At 38.2% G+C, this 17,824-nt stretch overlaps 2 protein-coding genes across 5 annotated transcripts in view; both read left to right on the forward strand.

Moving 5' to 3' along the window:
• Positions 1-670: 670 nt before the first annotated feature.
• On the forward strand, positions 671-12,148 carry LOC111334421 (uncharacterized). Its single transcript, XM_022940142.2, has 18 exons — positions 671-883; positions 2,581-2,644; positions 3,190-3,224; positions 3,505-3,563; positions 4,180-4,296; positions 4,479-4,519; positions 4,652-4,693; positions 5,115-5,301; positions 5,502-5,591; positions 6,042-6,226; positions 6,741-6,846; positions 6,933-6,998; positions 7,560-7,664; positions 8,010-8,122; positions 8,319-8,439; positions 8,527-8,592; positions 8,948-9,022; positions 9,590-12,148. Exons 1-18 carry the CDS (start codon positions 835-837, stop codon positions 11,027-11,029), a joined length of 2,961 nt encoding a protein of 986 aa, XP_022795877.2. The 5' UTR covers positions 671-834; the 3' UTR covers positions 11,030-12,148.
• A 2,820-nt stretch (positions 12,149-14,968) lies between these two features.
• The window catches only part of LOC111334440 (uncharacterized), a 15,006-nt gene continuing 12,150 nt past the window's right edge, over positions 14,969-17,824 (forward strand). For 2 of the 4 annotated variants that reach the window (XM_022940171.2, XM_022940173.2), the window contains exons 1-2: positions 14,971-15,482; positions 17,441-17,646. In XM_022940171.2, coding sequence (XP_022795906.2) covers positions 15,136-15,482; positions 17,441-17,646 — 553 coding nt within the window. In that variant the 5' untranslated portion in view covers positions 14,971-15,135. Of the gene's footprint in view, positions 15,483-17,440; positions 17,647-17,824 lie in introns of all 4 variants that reach the window. The other 2 variants (XM_022940172.2, XM_088732803.1) reach the window with 2 other exon arrangements.

Here is a 17,824-nt window from a genome sequence, read left to right on the forward strand (position 1 = left end):
AATATAATTTAACCGCGTGGCTGAATCTCATCTCAAAGACACTGGCTCTAAGTGGCTCGCGGATTCCGTGCAGGCCGGCAACGTCACATTCAGTGACGGAAGTCTAAATGACATATGGTAAAATTTAAGTGCCTTCGCTTTATCCAAAATTCCCAAGTATTGATAATTGCTTTTTTTACTGTCGTAGTGCAGTAGGCCAGTATCAAAAAGTAACACGCGCATTAAGTTAGATACGGTTACTTTAATTAGTCTTTGTTATCTCGTTGTTTAGGTATGGAAACATAAATCAAAAATTGAAATAATGGGCTTTTTATCAAATACAGTATAAGTTTGACTCAGATGAACTGTCTCACTTTCTTACCATGACAAACGTATTTAAAAGTTTCTGTCATTATCAGAAAGCGGGTTATCGTCATTGGGGACCGCTCAAACTCACTATGTCATCCGACCAGAGTTCCTTTTTGGGTGGGATGGGATATCAAATGCGTAGAATAAATGGGAAGTACGCCACATCACGTACATCCGCGATGCAGCACGGAGGGACCGTGAGTGACGTTCCCTTTGTGAACTTAGCCTCGTTTTCATCTAATTCGTCCTCGTCTGCAGGAGAACCATGTCAAGATGGACCCTGGGAACGAGATTTGCTGTCCCTCCAAAATGGTGACGTCATTCGGATATGCTTGAGTGACTCCTAGCAAATGTCTGCCGATGGCGGGAACCGTTTAGCAAACTGAAAATATAGCGATTTAGTCCGGGGAAAATTCCCTGGAATTATGCAAAATGTGATTTCAAAACCAAGGTTGATGCTTAAGCGATACACTTGCAAGATTTGGTATGCATTCGACCGCGAAAAAGGACAGAAAGAACGCCGACATTGTCGATGGTAAGACCTCGCCTCCATTTGTCGTTTCGACCATTTGTTTTGTAATTTATGCAGGGATGTGGGATCTTTTTGGCCGCCGTTAAAGGCGGGATATTGAACGATTTGTTCTCCTCTTATTCCTGTTCTATAACTGCAGAGATCTAACCTTATATTCGGCAGATTTTTGCTCTATTTTGAATTAATCTAATAATAGTCTTAGCACACAATGGCTCTCCTCTGTTAGCAATGCTTTGGCGCCCTTCAATTCGTGACTAAACCGCTAGATATATTCATCTCCCCGTAGATCTATTTTGTTTTTCGTCATTACTTATCAGGTGGAAGGACTTCCTTCAGAAGAAATCTAAACGTGATGGTTTTAAAATACGCATTACAAAACGTCGATCGGTGCAACATGCTACGGTGGCTGAGCACACCACACGGTTTTGCATGTTTTGGTATTGTTTGTTATCGGGTTTCAAACCATGTGATTTAACTCGGAAGCGAATGTATTATTTATGAGATTTAGTTTTTGCTCAAAAAATTTCCCAATAGCACAGTAGTGGTTCTAAGCAAGCCTCGTGGGTTTATTTTGTGGGTAGATAAACTCAATTTTCTGCTTTTAGTAATGTACAATTGTGACAAAGCCTCATAACTTCATTTCGTGTATTGAATATTATGTACTTGCGTAATTTCCTGGAGCCATTAAATACACGAATTACAGCTGATAATGCAGCAATATTTTCAATTAGATGAGTATGTATAGGTTGCATTTAGTCGGTATGACACTCTGTAATAAATTCTCCTCTTTTAATTCCATGACAGCGATAACAATCCAAGTGCATGCATGTTGTTTGAATTAGCATAAAATGTTCTGATTTTAACTTCAGTTTCGCTTGCTGCGTTGCCGCCAGAAAAAACTGTCCCCAGCGGTGTTCAAATTTTCTTGAAGCGTATTCTTAAAATTGTAATATTTTCAAAATAATTTGTGTTTGGGGATTTTGCAGCTTTCCTTCACCAGCGGTGTGTGATTTGTTCTCCTTTGATGATATCATGCAAAAATATATGCTTGTCTCTGTAGAGTGACCTCATGTGGTTTAGTTATGTACAGGGGATTCGATGTTGTGATCTCGAAACTGCTACTATCAGGAGATTTCTTCAACCTCTTGTAATAAAATCATACGGAAATGTCACATTCAATTGATTTGAGGTGCTGGATTTGAAGCAAGGGATACCTCGGCTGGTTATGTTGTTTGGTCTTCTATAGCTTTCTGTGTAATGCCAAAATTCTTCAATATACACTTGTCTCTGTAGGGTGACCTCTTGTAGGTTAGTTATTTACAGGGGGTGCGATATTGTGATCTCAAAACTGCTACTATCAGGAGATTTTTTCAACCTCTGGTAATAAAATCATACATAAGTGTCACATCCAATTGATTTGAGGTGCTGGATTTAAAGCAAGAGATACCTCTGCTGGTTATGTTTTTTGGTCTTCTACAGCTTTGTGTGTAAAGCTAAATTCTCTGCAACAGAATTGTTAAAATTTGAATGTTATTTACTCTATTTGTTGTGAATAATTAACACAGACCAAAACAGAAGTATCATTGCTTTGTTGTGTTTTCTCCATTTTCTTAATGGGCACTGGGCATGATAAACTGAATTATCGTATTATAAAGCAATTTGAGCAGTGTTTCAAAGTTTGTGTCTTTTATTCCCAATAGACAATGAAGTGGATGTTGAGAAGGTCAAAGCAAGTAAGAAAGCCAAGCAAGGAGAAATAAAAGGGTAATTTCTCAGGGGAAAAAAAAAAAAACTCTAAGGGCTGGTTATTTCAACAAAGTTTAGCTATTGTATAACAAAACCAAGTTCTAAATTTTTTTTTTTTTAATTTATCGATTTATTACAGATTCCAACAATTAAGAAGCTCTTCTTCTGTAACAATACTAATCTAATCTAAGTATATGTAGTAACTAATTAAAAGTATGATAACAATAATAAAATTAATCAATCAAGCCAAACTTAACTGAACCTCTTATCTGAACTTTCATTTTTGTGAACTGTGTCAAAACAGCGGAGAGCTAATGGTGGAAGAACATTTATTCAATTAAAGTAACCTTCATAAAGAAGAATCCCTTATGCCTACTGCTTGCATAGAACCAAAGTTTGGGTTATATCTTATGTGAGTAACCAGCCTTAAACCTTAAGTATTTGGTGCATTGTGGAACAACAATAGTTTGCCAAGAGGGAAGACTTGTGCAACATGTCAGTCCAGTTATTGGTAGAATCCTCATTAAACAAATCAATTGAATAATTTTTTCCTTTTTATACAGTTTGCTGAGTTCGGTCATTGCTGATGAGATTAAAGGTGAGTTGTACATTGGCAACTAAAATTCACTTCAAAGAAGCAATGTTCCTGATTGTGTACCTTGGAAAGCTTGGCTGAAAGTTTTGATGTTGGTTAAGTGCATGAAGAATCAAACCTCTATTTTGTGGTCACAATCTGGAAAGAAGCAGAGATATGTAGGGAATGACTATGTATTTTTGTGCGTTTGTTATTCAACCCTTAGTTAAATTATTTTGATTTAAACAGCTACATCCTTTCAGTAGGATTTCTTATACTTATTTTAATTTGAATGTACCATTAGGGTGTTCTCGTCCTCCTTCTCCTGCCAGCTTTTCACTGGAGGGTCGTAAGCCTGCAGAGGTGAGTGTGTAACATCCAGTTTAACTTGGCTCTACAAGAAATTATTCTACTGTTGTGTACGGTAATAGGATCATTAAAGTACAATCGCTTCCTGGTTAGCTCAATTGGTAGAGCACCGGACTGTTGTGTGGGAGGTCGAGGGTTCAAGCCCCAGCCGGACCAACACTCAGGGTCTTAAAATAACTGAGGAGAATGTGCTACCTTTCTATAACATCAAGAAATGGATAGATATTCTAGTCTTCTCGGATAAGGATAAATAAACCGTAGGCCCCGTCTCCTGCAGGGTTAGGGGTAAGAGATGTTAATTTCCCACGCACGAGATAACTGTGCCTGCAGTAATTGGCGCCAGCTGTTGCAGTGTCCCTGCCTGTTGGTGAATCTAATAAATTAAAATTAAATTAAATTAAAATTTAATTAAATTTAATTAATTAAAATTGAAGGTGATTAACAAAATCAGAAGATTTGCAAAGTGGGAGTCTGCTTTTTTGTTATGATTTGTCAAATTTAAGAAGGAAACTCACTTAATTGTGACCACATCAAACTGTACTAAATAGTTTAAAAGTGAAACACATTCCCTAAAAGTCTTATGTTATAATTATACTATGTGTTGTTGTAGATTTTTCGCACTGATCTGATAAGTGCAATGAAACTGCCAGATCATCAGAATTTAAGTCCAGAGAACTACATAACCATATCAGATCAATGGAGACAAGAATGGGAAAGAGGTGTACAGGTAATCAATATTTATTCAAAATCTATGCTATCTACATGTCTGTGTTTTATTTGGATAACCTGGTAGAATTAATTCTTGTTTCCTTTAACTCTGTGTGAAAGCATGCTTCCAATTCTATTTCATTTATTTATTTGTTTTTGTTCTTTTTGAAAATCACCAAATGCTTTTATGTTTCTATTCAGGTTCCTGTTTATCCAGAAGGGGTTTTTCAGCCGTCCTTCAGGTATGTTCCTTATTATTCATATTCATATGGGTTAGTTTGGTTGTTGAAAATTATTGGATTTCATCCAGAAAAATAGGGAACTGTTTCTCGTAGGATGGTTTTGAATTGGCATTCTTCTATTTTATCTTACAGAATGATGGAAACTCCACATAAAAGAGCCGGAAATTTTAAACTGTATGTGGTGTTGAATATTTTTAGCTAATTCATTGCTACAATAAACGTACAGCGATAATCAAAGTTGAAAGAGCCTTGTCATTCTTTAATTCTGCTAGCAAATATTGCTGGCTCTAATTGTTGATAAAGAAGGATTTGTTCAGGTAGTACTTGCTTTTTTGTATGTAGTACACTTAAACTTTTACACCCCATCATCAGTATGTATATTCTTCATACTTTTTTTTCTTTGAACTTCCTTTGGTATTGACAAGGAGAACTTGTGTAGCAATCAGGAGCTTCTATGGTTGGCAATTATTTCTTTTTTTCTTGTGGCAAAAATGTGTGATTTCATTAGTGATGGTGCTGATGGCAATGTTGGGGGTTAATATTTACTATAGCTCAAACCTGACATGTCTTTTTTTTGTTGTTGTTGTTTTCAAAGGCCAGGGAAACTGCTTTCAACTCCAAGCAAAACAAGAGGCAGACCACCAGGGTCAAGGTGTCCTTATGATCTGGGAAGAATGGATGTAGAATGGTTAATAACTTTAAATAGATCTCGGCGGAACAAAGGATTAATGGAACTAGAGGAGTCAACCATGGAAAAGGCTTTGGCATACATCGAGAACAAGGTAATATTTTGGACAAAAAATTGTAAATTGTACAATAGTAAATTGAGAAATTCTTTATGAACTGAAATGATGTAGTATTTTAAGTTTCATAGGAAAGATTCAGTTTTAAGATTGAAATTAAGGTAGAAAATTGTGCTGATTTATTTTACGTATCAGGGTAGCCAGGAAGGATGTGACATTGAATTTTGATTTCATTGTAGTGTTATGACAACATGGGGCATGCTATAGCCACTCAAGAAGGACTTAGTATAGAGTATGATGAGGATGTCTGCTGTGATATCTGCCAGTCTGTAAGTATCATCCCATTGTGTACAAAGTTTAATAAATAAAGATGACGGTAACAGCCAATCAAAGAAGATATTTGTTTATCAAATGATGTGAGGAAGAGCTTCATCACTTCCATGTGCTCCGTATGGAATTGCGTCTGCATATTAATTTGAGTAAATATCCTGCCTGAACTTTTTAAAGGTGAAGTAAAGGATTCATTTTCAAGATGTTTAAGCATAATAGATGTTTAAAATCTTTGGTCTTGTTAGTGTCATTAATTTAAACTCCAGAGGAGAATCATATTGAGGATGAATATCCCCACAGCAAGCAGGTGCTGAGACTAGGCAACCTTAGCTTACTAGCTCACGGGTTTATCATGATATAAAAAATTCAACAGCTAACTGTACAATTGCAACCAGAAGGAAGAATTTCTGATAATATTACTAATTAGTTGGTTGATTTTTAATTTACAGCCTGATAGCGAGGAATTAAATGAGATGGTGTTTTGTGATTCTTGTGACATCTGTGTTCATCAAGCTTGTTATGGAATTCACAAGATACCCGCTGGCAGCTGGCTTTGTCATCCGTGCCTCAAGGGTTTCAACAACTGCCACTGTATATTCTGCTCTCTTTCTGGTGGTGCAATGAAAAGAACCAAGTAAGCTGTCAGTGGTAGTATTATTATTTATGTCTCAGAAGCATAATACTATTGTCAGATATTTGCATTTTTTGTCTTTCTGCTTGTAGTGGTAGGACAGGCAATGATGTGTCATTACTTAAACTTTTTCTTCTCATTTCAATGTTTAAAAGATTATTTAGCAGACAGATTACGATAAAAAACATCTACTTATTAGTCAGGGGTGTAATCTTGTAATTCTCCCCACTTATTTACTCGTGACTTTATGGCAGCAAGGAAACAGAATTGTGGATCAGATTTATGTTGTCAAAGAATAAATCTCATCCTTTTGCAATCATTTTTCACTAGAAGAAAGACTCTTTCTTTGAATGAGAAATGAATAAAAGCAATGCAAACAGTACATACATTATAGATTAATGCAAAGTTGGGAATCCTACGGTCTGTTAACCGGTGGTATTTTAATTTTATTCATATGAATTTTGATCACTTAAAAAAAACATACAATGACTTTGGCTTTACTTACCTCTCTCTCCAGGAATAACAAAGGCTGGGCACATGTCAGTTGTGCTTTGTGGATTCCTGAGGTTGGGTTTGGAAATGTTTCCAAAATGGAACCAATCAACAGAATAGAAAACATTCCGGTGGGTTCTGTTGAAATCTCTGGTAAACACATTATTTTTGTCACATTTGCAATATACTTTGTTTCAACTGATCTCTTCATTTATAGGCCAGCAGATGGAATCTAGTGTGTTCATTGTGTCGTGATAAGGTTGGAGCTTGTATTCAGTGCACAGTAAGTGTGCTTCTCATAATAACAAACAGTTTGACATTGTACATTTTCAGGATTCTGCTTAAATTTGTCAGCAATATGAACCAAACATGATTCCTTGGTGCTCACAGGATATGCGATCAATCATATTTTTCTTTGGTTTGAAATGAGTTTGATTCTCTCAAGTTTTTGGTAAATTTTTTCCTCGGGGTTAGATGAGAGAACAGAGTCTCAGAGATTAGAGGGTTACTGGTAGCCTTTTTGAATTACAGCGTGCTCTCTTAGTAAGAATAAATGGATACCTGAAGGTTGTAGTCTCTGAAAACTGGGTTTCTCAGCTCAAAAACATTTTCGTGAAGAGAAAGTTAAACGGGTCACCCAAAGGCAAAAGTTAGTCAGCCGTTGCTCCCAGACTTTTCTGGAACACAGCTTTGCTTTCATAACAGAAACAGTAGGCTTTAAGCTTGGTCTCCTCAACCTAATAACGTGTATATTTCTGTTCCTGTATCTCGCATTCTACAAGAGATGTAAACTTGTTTATCGGCTAAGTTGTGTGTGTTTTCTTTTCATTTTACGTTGTTTTAGGTTAAAACTTGTGTGACAGCTTTTCATGTAACATGTGGGTTTAAGCATGGTTTAGAAATGAGGACTGTTTTGGATGACACTGCCACAGATGGTGTCAGGCACATTGTGAGTATCCTTGGATTTTGTTGTAAGAAAATCCCACATGATTGGGAATTTCACTGTTTTCGTGCTAGCTGTTTAGTAGTCAAAAGTCATAGGTACTTGATTGTTTGGGATATCTGCCCACCATCCAAGGGAATATCCGAATTGACACCACATAGATTTCTGCAATGTTTGTTAGTCGTTATGAGTGCATGTTTTCATGTGGTTGGTTAGAGAAAAGATGGTCATTTCCTTTATTCTCGTGACCTTTGTTTATTTCAGGGGTGATATCGTAAGGAAGAATTAGATGCCAGTCACTCTTTAGGGTGAAAAGGTTGTTAATTCAAATCAAAGTGTGTTCTTTTGCAGAGTTACTGTACCAAACATAGCCACAAAAGCAAGTCACCAAACAAGAAAACTAGGGACGAGGACACGGGAACTTCCTCTTCCTCAGAGGATGCCGAAAATTTGAGACAGAAGAGGTAATCTGTAAAGAAAACTCAACAATGATAATGTTATTTTGTAGCATATTAGTTTAAAACTGACAGATATATCATGATCGACGATATCAGGAAGTGAACTCACTGGACTGACAAATGTGTAAATACCTGAAAGACGTTTACAAGTTTTGAATAAAAGAAGGAATTTTGATTAATTTTCGTTGTCAACTCTGTTCAGACTAAAGCAGATGGAGGAGGAGTTTTACAAGTTTGTTACTGCGGCCGAGATTTCTAAAGACCTCAACCTTCCCAAAGAATTGGCTACTAAGATACATAAGTATTGGGCACTCAAGAGAAAGGTATAATTTTTTTTCAAAAGGTTATTTTCTGAAATGCTCTAGTTTAGTAATTATACTCGTATATAACACAGTTTATTGGTTTATCAGGCACAAGATGATGTTCCCCTACTGCCACCCACTCTCCAACAGCAGGAAAAACTCTCAGGGAAACAGGTAAGAAATAAGGAAAGACAATCAAGATTTTTTAAATTTCTTTTGGTGAATAATCTTGCTGTTGGCTTTCTTCAAGAGGTTTAACCTCCTCAGTCGCAGGCCTTAATTTTTATTGCTGTGGGACGAGTGTTTCTTCACCCGCCGCTGTAAAGTTAAGACCTTGAGCAAAACGAGTTGGCGTTTGGTTTGCAAGGAATTCGGCACCAGTAATCGGTGCCAGTCAAGGCCACAGAAGTTGAAATCGTTGTTGTGATTATTTAATTTATCCACATCACTTAGCGTCCATTGTGTCAAGGGAACTTCGGAGCTCCGTGTAAAAATCAAGCACCTTCTTCATTGCTTTTTTTACTTTCAGGGTGCTGTTAATTCCTCCACCAATCTCCAGGCACAGTTAGAAAGAATTCTGAAATTACGGTGCAACCTCGAGAAGGTGAGAACATCGAATTCATTAGCACGTCTTGACTCAACTTGATTAGTGTAAAATATTCTCGATCAAATACGCGCCCTAAAGTATGCGGTTGGTGTGTTTTAGCCGCAGAACTTTCCTAGTCAGTTTGTTCCGCTTCGAAAACTTCCTTTGAGAATTGCAACGGCACGTGAGTAAGTTAGACGGTGCGGCTATGTAGGACAGCATTCCATTTACTTTGTCGATGTTGAATAGTATAATGACACACCTTTATATGAATTTACATTGGAGCTCGGTTTTGTGAAAACTCCCAGAAACGTATTTGAGGCGCAATATCGGAATGTTTGAGATGTCGAGGATCAAAGATTCTCCGGGAACGGATTAAGGGTTGCAAAGAATACAGGTCTCTGCTGACTACTGGTAAGACTCCCACATTCTTCATCCTTACTCTCTTTTACTCCCTTCCGACAAGGACAATTAGATTGTGCAACAAAAATCCCATTGTGCTTTAATTCGTTTCAATTGCAGTACCTACAGTGCTTTCATTTTACTATCTCTTTGCGCATCAATCTCGCACCTTTTCTTTTCCAGCTGCGCAACTTGTGTTACATGGTGACCAAGCGGGAGAAGATGCGGCGCGAGTTGTACCGCGCTCGGGAGGAAGTATTCTGGCAGGAGCATGCCGTGCTGACAGACGACTCCTCTGACCTGGATGACAGTGCTGTACAGTGGGTGTTAACCATGTGCAAGGATAACTTTAGTGGTGATGGTAGCCTCCCCTCTGCAGTAAAAGGTGGCTGCCCGGCGGAGTCTGCTCTATCGCTCAGGGTTAGCAGTACGGCGGAATCTTCCAGTACGACCAGCAGTTCGGGAGACTGTTCCAGCACAGAGTACAAGTCCGAGAACGAAGGTGACTCGAGAGGTGAGGCCGCTGGTGAAGGAGAAACCGAGGACAGCAAAGAGGAGGAAGACTTTTTCCCGTCACCAGCGAGGCGGACGAGAAGTAATAGTTATCTTGTCACTCCGTCTTGCTTATCGATAGAATCTATCGCTGGCTCCAGTAAAGAAGCGGATAACGCACTCAATGATGTTACCGAAATTTCAAGTAGAAAACGAACTAGAGAAAAGACGCAAAGCTCCTTTGAAGCAAGTACATCCACGCCAAAGCGTCTGCTTAGGAATACTGTACGAGAATCGGAAGAACCTGCAGCACAACACAATGGCGTTGAGTCTGAGACACCGCGAAGACGAAGGATTCGACATATGAGCACTCCAAATGATATGACCGACAAAATAGAGGCTAGTGATGAAGAAGTGATCGAGTCGACCGTGGAACCTGGGGCTTTATCACGGGACTCGCGCGCTAGATTTACTCGGACAGGAAAGATGTCAAAGGAAACGAGCAGGGCTGAGACCGGAAGTGAAGGAGAAATGTCAGAGAAATCGGAAGGGGACGAAGAGAGTCGAAAAGAAAACGATCCGCTTAGACAAGAAAATATGGTTGAACTTGATCAGCCAGGGAGAACAGTAAGGGGGGCGAAACGAAAACGGTCGAAAAGCACAACAGCGATTGACGATGACAGAAGAGGTAAGCAAGCTCGAAAAACGGACTTAATGAGTCGAAAATCACCCAACAGGAAGGATTTGAGGGCTCCAAAATCTACGCGAACACGAGCAAACAGAAAACACAGCGATTCTGAAGAAAGCGACCGGGGTGCAACAGACTCTGATGCGGATAATTGCAAACGTGTTCCCACATCAAGGTCGTTTACTAATGGAAGAGAGACTTCAACTGACAGCAGTTCATGTCCTCACTGCAAGCTTCAACACGATAAACTTACCAGGTGTAACTGGCGGTGCAAGGAAGGAAGCTACACGGCCAAATGCGAGGATAACTGGAATAGAAGAGAATTAAGGCTACGAAGCTTCCAGTCGCCCAAATCTCGTGCACGATGTTCGAGCGCTGTATCGCCAAAGCCGCATTGTTGCGGAAGTCTTATGTCAAAGTTTTGTCGCGCAACAGTTACATAAGTCATGCAATAGTTACATAAAATTCTTATTTCAACTAAGGTCAATATTTGGTTGTGGATCGTTGAGGAACCTGAGCTTTACCAATGAGACGTTTAAGTCCGTTAACGGATAATTTATAAACAGGAAGGCCTGATTCAAATGAGCGGTCTTCGAAAACGTCATAGAGTAGATGATTAGGAAACTGTCGCCCACGCTCTCTGCGTATATGGTGTTAGCGGTTATTCTGGTGAATATACTGAATACCCTCGAACTAATATTGCAAGTCAATTTAGAAGAAGTTAATTGTCAATTTCCTGAAAACAGTTCCAAGAGGAAGGTGACGTTTTCGGTTAGTAGGTGTGTTGCGTTCCAAGTTTTAAGTTTACAGTGTTTCCTTGATCCACAACCAAATAGATAGTTTTTTCCTTTTTCGCGTTTAGATCGAGACAGCAATTAAAAAGATACCGTACGTAATACATAGTTGTTGTCAGAATTGACCCAGAAGTGTTGTAACTTCTTTTTAACTAAAGCTAACAAAATTGCCAATATTTTTTGAAATTTTCTTGTCAAATATTGTCTGATTGGTATTGTAGTTTAGAGCTTGTGATGAACTTATGTAATCGTAATTAGTCAGCATTTGAATTTTCGTCTTTTAGTGGCGAATTGCCACTAAACAATGAGATTTTGGTTCCTATCAAGATATCGTCCTTTCTAAAATTGTCCTTTTGAGAGAATGTGAGAAACCCAGCTTTTAATTCAGCTCCAGAGTTTGTCGAAAGTCTTATTCTATTAAATTAGGTTTTTTTTTTTTACTCTGTGCTCAATTAGCATCGACCTTTTTCCCAAGAAATAATTTGGATATATCAACAGAGTTGAAGTGGTAAATTGGTCACCGTAACGATTCCAAAAACTGACGTTTCGAGCGTTAGCCCTTCGTCGGAGGGTTAGCCCTTCTTTTTCCTAAGAAGTCAGTTGTACTCTGTCTTTGCTCAAGCTTTATGTTTAACCTGCTCAAACGGCCTGTTTTACATTCTGCAAGGCTAGCTAGATAGGTGGATCATGAAACTTTCGTTGCGTAGGAATGTTTAAACTTTCGCAACTGAGGTTCGTAACTGCGAGTCAAATAAAATTTTTCCTTTATATTGTCTCATTTTTTTTAACTTTTTCAGAAATGAGTGGGAAAGGTATCAGTTTGACTAGCGAAAGTCCACGCGTTCCTTTTTTCGGCAGTTGAGATTCGACGACTAGTGTCCAAAATTGGAAATAGGCCACTAGTGTCTAAACCGGCCGCAAAACCGGACAAACAAACACGGATTACTAATTGAAGGCGTTAAAAAAGTCGATTTTGAATACATTTGGCAAAAGAGGAAAACAAAAGTGATGAAGGTGAAGAAATAATTAAGGATTGAATTGTAATTAAGATGTCTTTTTTATTTCAGAAATAAGAGTGTTAGTGTCAGCATAACTGTCCAGAGTTTCTAGAGTTTCAAATAGTAATGCTTGAATTTTCTTTTTGAACATGTGCTTTGGTAGTTTCCGATGGCTTTCGGGAATGCTGTTCCAAATTTTAGCACCAACAATGGAAAAAGAGTTTTTATGATAATTGAGTCTAGAATGATTAATATAGTAGTTACCAGAAGATGATGAGCGAGTATTATACTGATGTATGTCTTGTGTAGAAGTAAATAGATTACAGATATTTTGAGGTGCAGAGTTAGCAGTTATATCAAACATTAAGATTGATGAAAGTCTGAAGTAGAGCATTGAGATTGGCAGAATGGTTTATGTAACACGTACACGTAAAATTCTTCGAACAAAAAGGCTAATAAAGCAAATTCGTGTTTTCGTTGCTTGGAAAATATAAGTAGTCAGCTTCTGTTGAGCTCTTTTTGCAGAGTTGCACCCTGGTAAGATTTCAGTATCGACTGGTTGCTTACGTAATAAAATAGAGGGCAAAATTACTGAATGTTGATTGGTCAATGAAGAGGGTATTTTTTTCTTAATTTTGCTTGAGAAGAGGGCAAAATTACTAGCTCATGATTGGTACTCAGGTTGCTTAGCAACAGCTTATGTTATCGAAAAGTTGTTACATACTGAAGATTTTCTGTAACAATGGCGTTTCGTTTCGAGATAGTTGACGAGGAATATATAGAAGAATTAAAAGACAAGGGTGAAAACGAAAACACGAGGAAAAGCACGGAGTACTGGAAGAACGTTTAAAAAAGTGGGCGAATGTACTTTGCCCAGAAAGGGACATCAGATGAAAAACATTTTTTGTAACAAGCAGTGCCACTTATTTATCTGGCACTGCCACTTATTTATCTGGCACTGCTACTTATTTATCTGGCACTGCCACTTATTTATCTGGCACTGCCACTTATTTATCTGGCACTGCCACTTATTTATCTGGTAATGCTACTTAAAAAGTGGCAGTGCTACTTACTCGTTACAAAAAGTGTTTTTCATCTGATGTCCCTTACTGGGCACCGTACGAATGAAAGAAACTTCCAAGCAAATTTAGAAGTATACGAGAGCGATGTCCTCGACCGAACACTGGCGCAGGTTTATGCCGAGTTACGAGAAGAAAACGGGGATGAATATGGGCCTGCCTGCCTGAAAGTAATGTAGGCATCACTGGAGAGATATCTAAAATCAAAAGCCTATCCAAAGTCCTGGTATCTTAATGCAAAAATAAAATTTCATTCAGCTCATTCGTGCGTTTGTGGCCATTGATTCTCTGTCAACTTTAAATGGCTTCCTATGACTGATTACTGAAGTGCGCATTCGAAAATTCAGTAATTTTCCCCTCAATTTCATTAACAAGTTATCCCAATGGGTACTCGTAAAATTAAGGATTAATATCACGCGTGTTTTCAACTTCTGAAACACGCGTGATATTAATCCTTAATTTTACTCGGCCCCATGCGATTACCTATACAAATGGATGTGTCAGAAACGTCAACTAAAGGAATCAAAGAACCCCTGCGGCTAACTCGTGCATAAATTACTTAACTTAAAGATGAAATATGGTTGTGAACCTGTAAATATTGGTCTTGCAGCTATGCAAGGTTGCTCTTATCTCAAAAGCCAAGTCAGGGAAGTCGTAAAGAGATCCACAGTTATGGTAAACATCCAAATCCGCATAGTTATAAAGGCATGAACAGTCTACAAAAACAACACAAAGAGTACCTTGCATTTATGGAATTCGGTCAAATTTAGACGCGGACATCCAAATCTTACTTCATCTTCACAAGCCAAATTCCACTCTCCTGTCTATTTTTCATTCCATGTCACGTTTCGCCCTACAATTGGGCAGTAAATATTTGCATTGTTAGGCAATATAATGATGCTCGCTTACAGAATTTTTGATGACAAACCTTTAAGTTTCAGTCTGCCTCGGGACGAAAATACCTTAGAACGTATTTTAAAAGACCACGTTTCGTTTTGACTGATTGAAATTAAAGAAATGCAGCAATACATTCACAAGTTTTCTTTTTGTCTGAAAGGCACAGGTTAACATCATATCATAAACAATCGAAGCAATTCACAATAGTTTGTTTGTGCCTGAACTCGATAGATTTTTGTTCATTTGGAAGATAATATTTAAAGCAACGATGCTTGGTCGATCGTTTTACGCGCAGTTACTACTTGCACTAGGGTGAGTTAATGACGACTTATTAAAAGCCGCGTGAAACGCAACCACCAATAGACCAGGAACGTATCTCTGTTTTACCGCGAAATTCCTCCTTCGAAACGAAACTTCTATCGCATGTATTTTGAAAACGACACGTTTTCTAATCGTGAAATTTTGCAAATAGGTTACTTAAACAATAATCTCTAATAAGTGTTAAAATTCAAGCATCCCAAAAAAAGATCCAGTTTGCCTCTGGCATCACTTAAATTACAATAAAATTCTTAACTTAAACACGTGTCGTCCAGGAGCTATAACTTGTTCAAATTACAAAAAGGAACCCAGCAGATCGAGTTGGTCCGGTCCCGTAAATCAAGTCAGACGGGCAACACAACAATCAACGCTCCCCTTTATTCTGTGCCTAAGTACGATACATTTCTAAACAGAGAAAGGTTTGGTTAACAAGTGATATTTGCAAAGTGTTGTCCCATTAACCATGATCTGCAATGCGTCTGAAACCAATTCATGCGGAGAAGGAGGTGTTTGTGTTAGTGCCGCAGCAAATTTCAGTTCCTGTTTTTGTAGCGAGGGCTATATTTTCAACGATGGCGGGCTTTGTGAAGTGCCAAGAATGCCCATGGACTATTCAGCGGTGGCTTCTTTTTGCTGGCTGTGTTTTTTGCTTGTTTTGGGAAAGTTCCTTCGCCTCTATATATGGTTATTTCAAAAGCTTTACCTCCCCGCCTCGGTCATCGGCGGTACCATTGGGCTAGTTGTACTTCAAGTAGCTCGTCTCGATCAAAACGTTTTCAAATTCATGGCGGTGAATTTCACGAGAGGATGGTAAGTAGTTTGCACTTCTTGTTTTAACAAAAACAAACAAACAACAAACAATTTATTCTTTGATTTTTTTTTTTTTTTTTGCATAAAATAACAGTGGAATAGTTTGCCCCGCAAATAGCTAGAAAGCTAATCGTGGCGGGGCAAGACAAGTACCTGAATAACATAAATCGTCCAATATCTTAGGATAAGGAGTCTTTATTTGCAGTCACACAGAAAAAGATAAGAAAACATTTAAACGTAGGTGTATCTATGTACCTACTTTTTTAATGTTCATGGGGATTTGAATATAGTTGTCTTCTTTCTCTAAGATATCAAATAGTAATTTGCGAAGGACTTTTTTTCAACGTTTATTTATCAATGATTTATGTACATAGTCAGCAATATATCACTATAGGTGAGGCAAACGGTAAATCTGGTACATTCACTATAAAACAACAGTCGGCTACACGAACAGATTGTATGGGCTCCCTGTGAGTTATCATACTTGAGTGATTATGGGTTTAAAGCAGTGAATTAAAACACGAATGACAAACTGGAAACAAATGTGACGCTTGAGTAAAACGAACGGCTATTTAAATTAACGAATGTTGAACTTAAAACATTTACAAAGTCGACGTCAATACACGAACTTTACGCTTGAATAAAACGAATGTCGATCTTCAAAAGCGACTGTCATGGTTACATAAAACGAATGTCAAGGTTGAAAATAAGGAAAACGAATGACAAATGTCACGCTTGAATTAAACGAATGTCGAACTCAGAAAACGACTATCAAGGTTAAATAAAACGAATGTTGAAATTGAAAAACGAATGTCAAGGTTGAATAAAAAGAATACTGAGCTTGAAAAACGAGTGTTAAGGTTGAATAAAAGGAATGCTGAAATTGAAAAACGAAGGTCGTATGTAAAAACGACTAACAAATTGAATTTTGATAGGAAAAACGCGCCATATTAGAGAACCAAACCTGAACTCACAAATTGTATCAGTCACCCACCAATGTGTTCTGTTGCGTCTGATGCAGGCTAATTACCAATCAACAAGAAGACAATTTTTTCATCGATCGTTTTCTGTTGGTGTAAATAAATTTCAGGGCTGTCTATGTGGGTGATCTTTGGGGAAAAAATAAGCACAAAGGCCAGCTTCTACGTGCGTTACCAGTAGGGGAAAAGACGGCCCTTTAGGTAGTACAGCTTTACTGATAAAAATCCTGATCATACACGCAAAATATCGGTACTAATATTTGTAAAACTCTCTCAAAGAAAAGCGACTTCAGAAGTTCATTTCCATCGAAACAAGTGAGACAGTGGGAAAACAAAAATTTGCAGTAACTCTCGGACCTTATTGCGAGTTATACATTAGAAAAAAAAAAACGATTCCCACAACTGGCCACGGTATCCCTGTGTTATCAAAGATTTGTTGAGAAAAAGCACTCTTCCAGATTTCGTATTTCAGATAAGTTCTTCTGTCTCTTTATGCAGGCTTAATTAAAGCACTACGCATGCAAACCAGTCGATGTTAAATAAGCGCCTGAAATTCGCCTTCAAGGTTTTTAGCTTGCTCTATTAATCGAACACTTGGAGATATATACAAACTCGTAGAATGGACGAATGAACTTACCTAAATGTGTTCAAGCCGAGACAAAACCTACTTTACAGCTTGATGTGAGGTAAGTAGTCTACTCCTTGGTTGGCATATGCTCAAGTCATCACCAGTCGCTTTGAACCAGGGACCTCAGGGTACGCTTCGGGCCTACTTGCATAACTTTCCTTGCACGGAAACATGGGAAACTACTTCAAAATACGTCGAAAAAAACTGATGCAAAAAAAAAGGTTAAATTGGAAAGAGAGTTCCTAGGTAGGTAGGTAAAGTTGCTCAGGGCAAGGAAACCTTGTGAATCTCAGCGAGACTTTGGCACAGCCATAATATGAGAGGGTGGTTTCTTCTTTCCTGTTTTTCAGGTACAATCTGGCAGGATTTCTGATAAACATTGTTTTCTCCTCCTTGTTTCTTGGCACCCAAATCCCTAAAGTGAAGGTGATATGGACACAGGCTGGGCCTCAGCTAATGTACGGCATGATCATTGCCTGGGGACAGTGGATTGTGGCACTTGTTGTCACCGGTGCTCTTCTGGTGAGGGTGCATTTAGGCAAACCAAATTATATATGTAAGCAAGTTTCTGTCCTCTTTCTTTTCCTTGCCTAATATCTTGTTCTTACTTAGTATCAGGAAAAACTTCATAGTTTGTCTTTCATTTGATTCATATTGATAAGATTTTAGCAAAAACATAATTTGTGTGATATTGTGTCCAGAGTGAAAAAACTTTCCCCAGACCCATCCAAGGA

The sequence above is a fragment of the Stylophora pistillata genome, chromosome 9 (assembly GCF_964205215.1).
Source record: "Stylophora pistillata chromosome 9, jaStyPist1.2, whole genome shotgun sequence".
Classification (NCBI taxonomy): Eukaryota; Metazoa; Cnidaria; class Anthozoa; order Scleractinia; family Pocilloporidae; genus Stylophora; species Stylophora pistillata.